At 26.2% G+C, this 12,706-nt stretch overlaps 1 protein-coding gene across 1 annotated transcript in view; it reads right to left on the minus strand.

The window, feature by feature from the left end:
* LOC113364206 (serine/threonine-protein kinase 11-interacting protein-like) overlaps nucleotides 1–7,735 on the minus strand; it is a 9,028-nt gene extending 1,293 nt beyond the window's left edge. The window contains exons 1-3 of the mRNA XM_026606694.1: nucleotides 6,812–7,735; nucleotides 6,587–6,751; nucleotides 4,587–4,962 (exon numbers count right to left, since the gene is read on the minus strand). Coding sequence (XP_026462479.1) covers nucleotides 4,587–4,962; nucleotides 6,587–6,751; nucleotides 6,812–7,735 — 1,465 coding nt within the window. The remainder of the gene's footprint in view (nucleotides 1–4,586; nucleotides 4,963–6,586; nucleotides 6,752–6,811) is intronic.
* Nucleotides 7,736–12,706: the final 4,971 nt, after the last annotated feature.

Genomic DNA, 12,706 nt, shown 5'->3' on the forward strand with positions numbered 1-12,706 from the left:
TTTTTGATTGATTTCATTTTTCGGTGTAGACGATAGAAGTGGCATTCCCATTTTTGTTTCTGTTAAAAAAAATATATTAAATATATATATATAATATATATATATATATACTTTTTATCTATGATATATATATATATATATATATATATATATATATGTACTAGCTGACCCGGCAAACGTTGTTGTGCTAAGTAAGGTATATTCTAAACAATTTCTAGAGAATCAAAAATATTAATACTATAAGTGTATAAAGATGTGTTGTTTGAATGCTATATATATATATATATATATATATATATATATATATATACGAGGTCTGTTCAAAAAGTACCCGGAATTTTCGTTTTTTCAAAAAATATTTATTTATTCGTCTACATTAATGTGGTCCCCTTCAAAGTAGTCCCCCCCAGATATAATACACTTATGCCAGCGTTTTTTTCCAATTTTCGAAGCACCCTTGATATTCACTTTTTGATATGTCCTTGAGCACTCTCAGCGATTTTCTTCAATCGAGGAAAACCGCCGTCCTTTCATGGGTCTCTTCAACTTTGGGAATAGGAAAAAGTCACACGGAGCCATATCTGGTGAATTTTTGCACTTTGCAACACTTTATTTCATTTTTTACGCAAAATTTAATACAAATTCTTTGACTTTTCAATTCTTCCATTGTAAAAATCGCCGAGCTCAGAAAAACACGTCGAACCTTAGCGACTACCACAGACAAAGTAAACAGTGAATATAGCTGAAAATTTCATCATACTTTAGGGGCATGTATACCAACACAATAAAAAAAAATTTTGACAATCAGACACTCCAGACCCGCGAAATTTAATTATTAGTAATTCCGGGTAATTTTTGAACACACCACGTATATATATTCAATGAGGTATTATAAAAACAAAAAACCCCATTAGTTTGTCTATATTTTGTCAATACAATCAAACTGGAAGTTTCATTCACTTAATATAGAAAACATGGTGTAATCCAATCCAAGTATTTAATGGTCTTTCGACTTATTGATTACGTTTCAAGTTTTTCAGATTCTTTTTGGATTCTGTATTTTGTGTATAATTGTAAATAATACTACTGAGCTTATCCAAAGTTTTCAAATTTCTGCGAGGAGAGATAGTAAATGAATTAAGTATTTTTTCTTTGACATGTTTTTTGAAAAGTTTCAAGTAACATTGAATGAATTAAATTAAATTTAATAAAGAGTATATATGTAGAGCAGGGCAAAGCACAAAGGTCCAATTTTGACTTTGAGCAAATATTAATTATATTATAATAATCAAACCAATTATATCACAAAAAACAACACATTTCGAACGAACAATTATCTGACTACGTTCAGTAAACTGCCAGCTACTTCATCATTGTAAAAATGTGCTTTTTTGATGTCTTTCAAAAATTTGTTATCTAGACCTTTTTATCCTATAGGCGAGGTAACTTGAAACGAGCAGGTGGCAAGAAGGTTTAAATTCTTATTATAATTTTAAAGGTATTTTACAAAATAATTACATTTTTAACTAATGCTAAAAAACTACCAACGGAAGAAAATACCGCTTATCTCCAGATAGCAAAGTCATAAGAATCAAATCATTATAGCTGGTTATGCATCTTTTTCCCTCTACTTTCAAATATGGTTGTTAAACAATGCTTAATTTTACTGGTTTTGACACATCGGTGGTGGACCTTCTTAACTCCGAACCTTCATATATTACTATCTATTCTTCGATAAATTCTGGGAAATTATAACTGGGAAAATGTTATTCGACAAAATGTCCATTTGATCGATACCAAATTTAGGTTCTGAATTAAATTACATAAATAAAAAATAATATAACGTAGAAAATATTTTATAAATACCAATGAGTATATAATTATACAAATGAGATCTTTCAGAGCACCGTGTTTGAGAAAAATATGCCAAAAAGTGCATTTTCATATTAACATTTCAAAAAAGTTGATATTTTGAGTTTTAGTAACACTTGCGGCCCGTTTAATAACGTTTTTGCATATAAATAAAACTACAAACAAAACTACTTACTACAATTTAATCATAATTAAACAATATTCACGTAAAACACATCCTATTAAACGTAATTGAACATCACACATTTCACGTATTAGCCACCGTCCAAAATTTTTAAATTAGAAATGTAAAGTTTTCTACGCGATTTTGAAATAATATTTCACCTTTCCGACAACCTACTGATTAGCACGAATTTTTCAAGACTAAGACTGGCCAAATCGGTTCAGCCGTTTAGTTTTAGCGGATCATTTGTTCGAGAACTCCATTTTATATATAAGAAGATATATATTAACAAAGTCTAGTAATCGGGCATAACATCAATAAAAAACATGAATTTCTTTCAAACATTTATTTTAAATCCATACGTTTCGGCTATAATCCTAGCCTTCATTCAGTGGAAACTAAAAATAAAATTAAAAACTAAAAACAATTGAATTGGAGTGAAAAGAAAAATAAAATAGTAAATAGTACTTACAGTTAGTTAATCTTAGTGTTAAATTGGGAACTTTTAATAATCCATGGTATCAAGATATGGTAATGCACTACACTATGTATTATAAACTTGTAATTACACAATATTTTCACAAAATACTAATTTAAAAAATCACAATTGGATAGTGTGTTGTTCGTAAACTGGTTGAAGATATAATGGAGAAGGGACATTTTAAAAAATATTTTTTACCAAAATTCTAACACATGTGTGGAACGAATTGCGAATAATTTGCGCGTCGTTTTTATTGTTTTGTGAGAAATTTGGAAATACTATCTAAATAAAAGAGGTTTGTGTCGCACAGCGTGTTGAGTTCATTCCGTTTATTTATTGTTTTATTGCTGTGAATAGTTAAAAAAAAATCCCTCTATAATTCTTCGTTTGAATAAATTTTGTTCGAATTGTAGTACAGACGGGTTAGAAAAGTCCATATTATGTTTTAAAGTATAAATATGCTCTGCTAACATAGTTTTAAAACTGTTTTGGATTTTTTTGAATTGTTGTTATGTTGTTGTATGTATTATAAATTCATAGTGTAGTGCATTACCATATCTTGATACCATGGATTATTAAAATTTTGAACTAAGGTCAACTAATTGTAAGTACTAATTACTATTTTATTTTTTCTTTTCACTCCAATTCAATTGTTTTTGTTTTTAATTTTATTTTAGTTTCCACTGAATGAGGCTAGTTATAGCCGAAACGTATGGATTTAAAATAAATTGAAAAAAATTCATGTTTTTATTGATGTTATGTCCGATGATTAGACTTTGTTAATACATATGTCAACATCAATTCAAATCATACAATATATGATATATAAATAGTCTTGAATTTTATGTTGATATATATGTTAATTTGATTTAGTGTAAGAATATATTTTATCTATATATTTAATGAACAACAACTCAAATTACATATATATATATATATATATATATATATATATATATATTAATTGTTTAATATGAACAAAACAGCACTCAGATTTGTTTACACAACTTTATTTTATGATTACAGACGTTTCGAGACCATGGTGTGTCTCATCTTCAGTGTAATTTCAAAAACAGTTACTTATATACTACACATTCTTTAATAACTTATTTAAATTTCATTTAATTTTTGATATACAAAAAACACCAACTATTCCTTGCAATGCTTGACACAGTACTAAAGAAACATATAACACTTACAGAAATATTCTAAACAAATTTGAAGTACTTATCTAGATGGAGACAGAGAGGGTATCATTATAATGTAAACAAAAGGAGTGCTATCGCATACAAAAATCGATAAAAATGAAAAAACAAATTAATTTATTGAAAAGAATAAGATAAATGAAAAAATTTATAAATTATTAATGATGTTTATATAAGTGTCATGTAAAATATTTGTGTCGGTTTTTAGATTTATGCTATTGTTAGTCCGAACTATTAACATTGATTCTGCCATGCTCCGTTTAAATAAGTCTTTCTCTTAAAGTCTCTTAAAAATGATAGTTCGGACTAACAATAGCATAAATCTAAGAACCGACACAAATATTTTACATGACACTTATATAAACATCATTAATAATTTATAAATTTTTTCATTTATCTTATTCTTTTCAATAAATTAATTTGTTTTTTCATTTTTATCGATTTTGTATGCGATAGCACTCCTTTTGTTCACATTATAATGATACCCTCTCTGTCTCCATCTAGAAAGTACTTCAAATTTGTTTAGAATATTTCTGTAAGTGTTATATGTTTCTTTAGTACTGTGTCAAGCATTGCAAGGAATAGTTGGTGTTTTTTGTTACCAAAAAATTAAATGAAATTTAAATAAGTTATTAAAGAATGTGTAGTATATAAGTAACTGTTTTTGAAATTACACTGAAGATGAGACACACCATGGTCTCAAAACGTCTGTAATCATAAAATAAAGTTGTGTTAAACAAATCTGAGTGCTGTTTTGTTCATATTAAACAATTAATATTCGTTCCACTCATATCATAAAATTCTATATTATATATATATATATATATATATATATATATATATATGTATATATATTACTACTTACCTTGACCTTGACAATCCTTTCCCCCATCCTCCGAATCCTCAGCACCACATTTACCATCCCCCATACCTCCGTCACCAGTGACTCCAGTCATCGGTGTCATTCCCAAAATATGCTGAACCAAAGAACCGCCCTGGCTATGCAGCCAAGCGTCTCCAAATTGGCTTCGAAGGTCAGTCAGCTGTCTCTTGGTCTCCAGATGAGACATATCTTCTGATGTATCATTTGCAGAAGTCGTACTGTCATGTAAACTGTTACTCTGTCGTGTCTGATTGCCATCGCTGTCTAAATTATTGTCGTCGTCCAGGTCTGCTATGATGGCGTTTCGTACTTTTACTGTTTTGATAGGCTTGAGACGAGATAAACTTGAATCGAATATCTGGGAAGAGAATTACGAATTGTGATAGATTGAAAAAATAGGAATTTAGTTTTAACTTCCCGTAGGGTAGTTATAGTAATGGGCCGAAAATCGAAAATGAAAGTTTTTATATATCTTTACGTTTCAGAAGTTTCTGAACATTTTGGCATACCTCAGAAACTAAATTTTTGTGTGTGTGTGTGTGTGCGGATACAAATTTTCGTAGAAGATTTCGGGAACACCGATCAACCGATTTAAACGGTTTAAAAAACATTCGATCCCTATTGATAAGGAGACGTGCTGATTAGTTTTTGGCAAAGACAGGTCCCGCCATTTCAAAGATACAGAGCTAAATGTGCAAAAAACGGCAGTTTTTGAGTGAACTAAGCGTCCGATTTGAATGATCTAAAAAACTTTCTGCTTGTAATTTACAAAACAATTGTTTTTGAGAAGAAACAAATATTACATCTTTTTTTATTTTCCATAAAATATTTTTGTAATTTTGGATTTAAAAAATTCAAAAATGACCCAGTCTAAGCACATTCTAAGTGCCACTCTGGTACAAATGCGTTACCCAAGTGCGTTTAGACTGTTTATGTACTGCAACACTTTTCCAATTTTGTGAAAACTACTATTGAAAATGTGAAAATGCCGCCAAGCTAAGCACAGTATAAGCGAAAATGTCGCACAGAATTATTTGCAATTGCGTTTAGACCGTGACTATACGAGAGCACTTTTTCAATTTTTAACTTCCCGTAGGGCAAGTTATAGTAATCGCAAAAAAAAATTTATATATCTTTACGTTTCAAAACCTTCTGAACATTTCGACATACCTTAGACAAAATGGATGTATGTGTGTGTGAGCGTGTATGTATGTGTGAGCGGATACAAATTTTCGTTGACGATTTCGGGAATACGGATGAAGCAATTTGAATAATTCAAAAAACACTCGATTCGTATTGACAAGAAGACGTGCTGATTAGTTTTTGGCGAAGGCAGATCTAGCCGTTCCGAATTTACGTGGCAAAAAATGCCAAAAACGGTAACTCAGTTTTTAAGAGAACGGAGCGTCCGATTTGAATAATTCAAAAAACATTTTACTTGTATTGACAAAATAAAGAATTGATCAAATTTTCATGAAGGCAGGTCTAGCGATTTCGGAGATCTAATGAAAAAAGTAAAAAAAAATGCCATTTCGAGGTCAAAAATGATCATTAGACATATGCACATCCAATTATCAGATATTTTATAGAGATTTTAACAATAAGTATATATTTTGTTTACATTCCTATCGGTTTCGTACCAATGTTTATCCGTTAGACGGCGGCGCGGCGCTTACGCGCTTCGATATTTCGTCTCTATGCAGTTAAAGCAGTACGATTGCTTTGAAAAAAAGTTCAGAATTTCCAAAAAATTTCAAAATAAAGAAAGTCACAAAATAAAGAAAGAAAGAAAATTTTTTTTCAAAAAGTCTTTTTTTCAAAAAAGGTAGATTTTTGTCAAAATTTTATAGTTTCTCAAAAATCTAATTTTTTTCAAAAATGTTAATCTTTTTAAAAGAAAATAATTATTAGTACGGGAAGTTCCAGCAATTTGCCTTAAGGCACGATGCCATACACTACTAGTTTATTTTTTATTTTGTTACCCTAATATCTGATGCTGTGGATTCGCTGGCACTGGTCTCGTTGGATTGTGTGGAGCTTACTGAATTCAAATGTTTTCTTGGAGATCTTTGGAGACGTTGGGCGATTTTGTAGGATCCTGTCAAGTTGTTTTCCACTTTCGACAACTTGATTTGATCCAGGCAGAACTGAAATTAAAAATATGCATTTTGTAACTTGACATCTAAAAAAACTACGTCATTTACTACCTTAATAGTTCCTGCATTCCTATGCAAATACTTTGCAGTCAGCTTCCTGTGTTCCGGATGAAACGACAGAGGATTCCCAGCAAGTGTCAGCCACCTCAAATGGGGCAAATATGAAACAGGCACTAAATTCGAATGATCTATAATATAATTATTAGCTAAATCCAACTCGCACAGAGCTTCCAACCGATTGACACCTGTTATAGTCTCAATATCATTATTGCTTATTTTTAATATCTGCAACTTCCTTCCAGATTCGACATGAAACATGGGAATCTCCTCAAGTTTATTGTAACTAAGATTGATGTATTTGAGGTTAGGTAGCCATTTCAGGGCTTCGGCAGTGACTATGCGATTATGGCTTAAATCAAGTACTTGGAGCCACGGTAGATACTCAAGACTTGAATCGATGCTCTGTAAACAGTTGTAAGAGAACTTGGCTTCTTTTAACTCAGACCATACAAAACCTGTGCTGTGATCAGCCCCACAAGAAGACAATATGTCTTTTATATTATCAACACAACGGATGCATGTTAAACTTTGTAATTGGGCACGTAAACTCTGTAAGCCTCTCACTGTTAATATAGGTATCTTGTGCACTTCTAAAGACCTTAAATTCCTAAACTTACTAATGTCAACATTATAATTCTTCTTACTACTCAAGTCCTCGGTGATACTCAAACACAAAGTTTTTTGCACAAAGTCATGTAGAAACTGTAAATCTAAAAATATCTCTGCTTTCATATTATTCGCAGGAATAACTTGAAAAGTAGTATTATAAACATCCCTTTCAGCTATTAGACAAAAGGCTTCGTTTAAGTCGTTCAATATAGGTCCAGAGAGTGTGAGTCGACATTTTTCATTCAGAATTTTATCGCCGTCTTTTCTTAATAGTTTAGCCAAATCGGATATGATTTTAGACTCCATATTTTGTCAAATTTAAGCCTTTTGCGAACGTCATGTATAAATATAAATTGTTTTAAAACTGCGTCAATATATGAAATGTCAAAAATAGATATAGGTTAAGTGAAACGTCAAACGTCATTGAAGGTTGGTGCGCGCGCACTCTGTTTATAAATGAAATAATGGAATCTATTAATAAAATTAAACGTAATAAAATCAATTATTCGTCATTTGTACGTTCATTCATACAATAATTCAATTATTCATAGGCAAAATTCATTCATTCGGTACTAGGGCTTAAAAAATACTATTTTATAGACAATTTAGTATTACAGGGAATTTAGAGGATGCATTGTTATTAAATGTATAACGTCATAAATTGTAATAAGATACTGTATAAAATACTGAAAGTAAGTAAAAAAATCAATGCTATTTTATAAATTTATTATTGAATTAATATTTACAAATTTGAACGTCAGTTAAGATTAGTGCACACTAGTTTCAACTGTCAAATACTGAATTTGCAGTTTGGTATTTGAATTTATTAATAAAATTAGATAAAATTCAAGTAAATCATTAGTTTTTTATCTATTAATCCACATTTCATTATTTTTTCGTACATAAAATTCTAAATAAATTTAATTAATTAATTCATACACAGAAATCATTTAAACGTCAGTTAAGTATAGTGCGCGCACTCCATTTTGGTTTCAACTGTCAAAAACTGATTTTATTGTTTTGTATTTGAATTTATTAATAAAATTGGATAGAATTCAAGTAATTCATTAGTTTTTTTATCTATTAATCCACATTTCACTTAATTTTTTCATACATAAAATTCTAAACAAATTTAATTAATTAACTTCATTAATAAAATTCATTTAAACGTCAGTTAAGGTTAGTGCGCGCAATCCATTTTGGTTTCAACTGTCAAATACTGAATTTATACGTTTGTATTTGAATTTATTAATAAAATTGGATAGAATTCAAGTAATTCATTAGTTATTAATCTATTAATCTACTTATTAATCAATTAATTCATATATGTATAAAATTCATTAATTCAATACAAGTGTTTGTAAAATACTTTTTATTTACAGTAGTGAAGGATTTGTTATTAAAATGTAATAATTCATTCGTCATTCATAATTTTATTAATAGAGTCCGAAGGACAATTTTCTTTATTACATATTTTAATTTTTGTCAGAATACAATATCATATGATCTATATCACTCACATATATGAAATTTGCAAAATTTTAGTATATCCATAGTATATCAATAGGGTTATTACACTGATGAATGATTCACCAATTCTGTATGAAATTTAAGTCTATAAAATCTCAAAAATTTTTAGTCGTATTAATATATATTCATAAATATAATTGTTATCGGGTAGGAATTTCTTCTTAAATCTGATGTCTAAAAACTGTTGATGAATCTTCAAGCTCCTGAAAGAGAATCTTATAATGCCTCCTATAAAGACTAGATTATCAGTAAAACAGTACTCAATTTACCAGTACAATCCCACAACCATTTAATTAAATATAAATAATTAATTACATACCTCAAACAACCCTGTGTTTAAAATTTCTTTGTCATTTAATTGCTCTAGAGAAATACTTGTATCGACATAGGTTGTACCATTTCTAAATCATATATTACATTACTTAAATACATATTATCATTTAATTATTGAATATAGCTTAATAAATTCTCCATCGGAATGATCTTGGTTTTTGTCTATATATAAATGTATATATAGAAACATAACATGTTTTGTTTATTGATTCATTATCCCTGCAAATAAATGAATAAAACAACAAGATTAATATTAATATAATATATGTATGTATGTGTGTACATGACTATAAATTACACTTTTTTTTAATTAATTCATTATTTATACAAATGTCTTTGGATATCTAGCTTTTCTTTTAGGCGGAATAAACCAAAAGCGAATTTTTAAACTAACCAACCACAAATTGAAATATATATATATATATATATATAAAATCGACAACTAAAATTTAAGTTTTTACTATTTATTTATTTTGTTACTAAATTTTTAAACTTTTCACTAATTTGTTTAACAAAATATATTTCATTTTAGAAAAAACTGTTACAAATGCAAAAAAAAATTGTTACACAAAAATTCATACATACAAGTAAAATCTTTCAATGGAAAATTACATAATTAGTTTTTAAAATAATTAGTATTTTTAGTCATCTTTGAAGAAAATTCTTATTAATTTCATTAAAACATCAAAAATATAAGATTTTTGTATATTAGTTCAAAAGTATCGCAAAAAGAAAGAAAAATTGTATATAAATTCATACAAACAATTAAAATAGTTAGTTCATTAGGAAGAAAATTAAATAAGTAGTTAAATTAAATTGATTTCTTAATTTTTCATTATTTCATTTTTAATGTTAAATCATATTTTTTGATTAAAGCAAATTATTAAAAGTATTTATACAAAACCCAAAAAATTATTTAAAAAATATGTACAGTATAAAAACATGACATTTTTAAATAATTTTCCAACTTTTAAATTCAAAAATGATTAAATGGTATATGAATATTATTCTTAAGAATGTATTCTGAAAACTGCTTATAAATAGAATAAACGAAAATTGTATCCAAACATACATACACACACACAGTAAGTTCAATTTTAAACATTCAAATTTCAAATTCAGAAAAATCGTTAATAACTCAAAAATAATTTGTATATATTATAAAACGTTTGTAAATTTAGTAACAAATAAAAACTGGACCAAAGTCAGTTGTTTATATTTATATATATATATATATATATATATATATATATATATATATATATACATTTGTGGTTTAACCTTCGTTTTCTTCATCCTTTACAAACTAAACATTTACAACTAGATATTTTCTCTTAAATTTAATAATAATAATAATAATAAATGTAGGCAATTATTATTCGAGAATACAAAAAGCACAGAGCCGGCATTTTTTGCATTTTTTTTATTTAGGCAAATATAATATTTTTATTTAATAATTTGATTTGTTTAGAATAAAAAATTCAGGCGATAACAAAAAGTTAGAGATGACAATAAATTTTTTTAGTCCTTGAATTGGCGAAGGAAAAGTAATATATATATATATATATATATATATATATATATATATATATTATTCCTTCGCACAATCCAAGTTCCAATACAACAATATATATTTATATATTTATTTATTTATATATCTAAAAAAGGCTTTGTGGATTATTTATTTATTTATATATTTATTCATTTGGCTTCTTAGTAACTTAATATATATGTATAAATATATATATATATAAATATTTATTTATATATATATATATATATATATATTTATACATATATATGTATAATTATAAAGTTGAAAAATTTAATATTAAATCTATATATTAAATTTAAATACAATTCACATATGGAGCGAGATTTTTTTTAAAGTTGCAGTATTTATTGTCAAGATCATTTTTTATTATATATACGTTTATATTTATATATATATATATATATATATATATATATATTTAATTTGAGTTTAATATTCGGGCGTAATTAAAACAAATTAAACATATATATCAACATCAAATTCAAGAATATTCAAAAATATATATATATATATAAATTTATATGTGTGTTTATAAAGCATTCATCCAACAAATAAAAAATACTAAACTAATTTCATTAAAATAAAAATTCATGTAAACTGTGTTCTATCTAATTTAATTTAAAATGTATTTAATTTTATGTAAACTGTTTTGTAATATACCATTTAATTTTTAAAACGTTTCGAATCCCAATTAGAGTCATCAACAGTATAATAAATATAAAAATTGAACAAAAACAAAATTTTACAAACTAAGAAAATAAAATCAATAAATTATTAAAAAAAATAACATGCTATTGCAATTAATTCATGAAATTTATTTAATTATTTTGTCTAATTTGTAAAAAAAATGAATTATTCTTGTATTTTATATAATTTTTGAATTATTGTACTAAAAAATCAGGAAAAGTTTTTAATTTACAATATAAAGTAGATTGTAGAAAATAATTTTGATTTTTATTTTCTAATCATTTTTCTGAAGATTAAATGAAATATCAACAATATAAGTAAGATGAATGCTTAATAAAAACTAATATATATATATATATATATATATATATATATATATCTAAAAACGTCGAAAAAACTATCAAGATATATATATATATATATATATATATATACAAACGTATATATAATTATTTAATTAAATATAATCTCATATATCTATTTAATATATTTTATAAATGTTACTTTCACGATTTGGAATGATAAGCAAAAAATTTCATTTATTATTTATAGATTCTTAAAAACTTTTTTAATATATATTTATATATTTATAAGTGTACTATATATTTATATATATGTATAGAATTTAAAGTATTTTTTCCTCAAAGGTTTTGAGAGAAATCGAATAAATGAAACCTACTACATTAGTTTTTTCATATTATTCCCTAAAGTCGACCCTCAGAAATAGAAATTTACAATAAAAAGCGTTTATATACATTTATAACAAATATATATATATATATATATATATATATATATATATATTTGTTATACAATTATTTATAAGTACATTTAATACTACAATATATAGCATTTTATTTTTTTATATATATACATTGTTAAAAGAAGTTAAGAAGTCGTACACAAAAAATAGTAAATATTCTATTATACTTAATATATTATTCTTTATATATTTATGTATTAAACTTTTGCTTTATTGTAGTATTGTCATTTCAAAAACACTATGTTTACTCTTTTAAAAATAAAATAGTAAACAAGAACTTTGGAATTTACGTATTTGATTGGCAAATCGCAGAAAAATATAAAATAATAGTTGAGAAATTTAAATTTAAGATATTACTTTCTGGTAAAAATATATTTTTTACTCTTGAATTTAAATATAACATTGGGAT

The sequence above is a fragment of the Ctenocephalides felis genome, unplaced genomic scaffold, assembly GCF_003426905.1.
Source record: "Ctenocephalides felis isolate EL2017-DRISC unplaced genomic scaffold, ASM342690v1 CF-g0.4_SCAFFOLD_00845, whole genome shotgun sequence".
Lineage (NCBI taxonomy): Eukaryota > Metazoa > Arthropoda > Insecta > Siphonaptera > Pulicidae > Ctenocephalides > Ctenocephalides felis.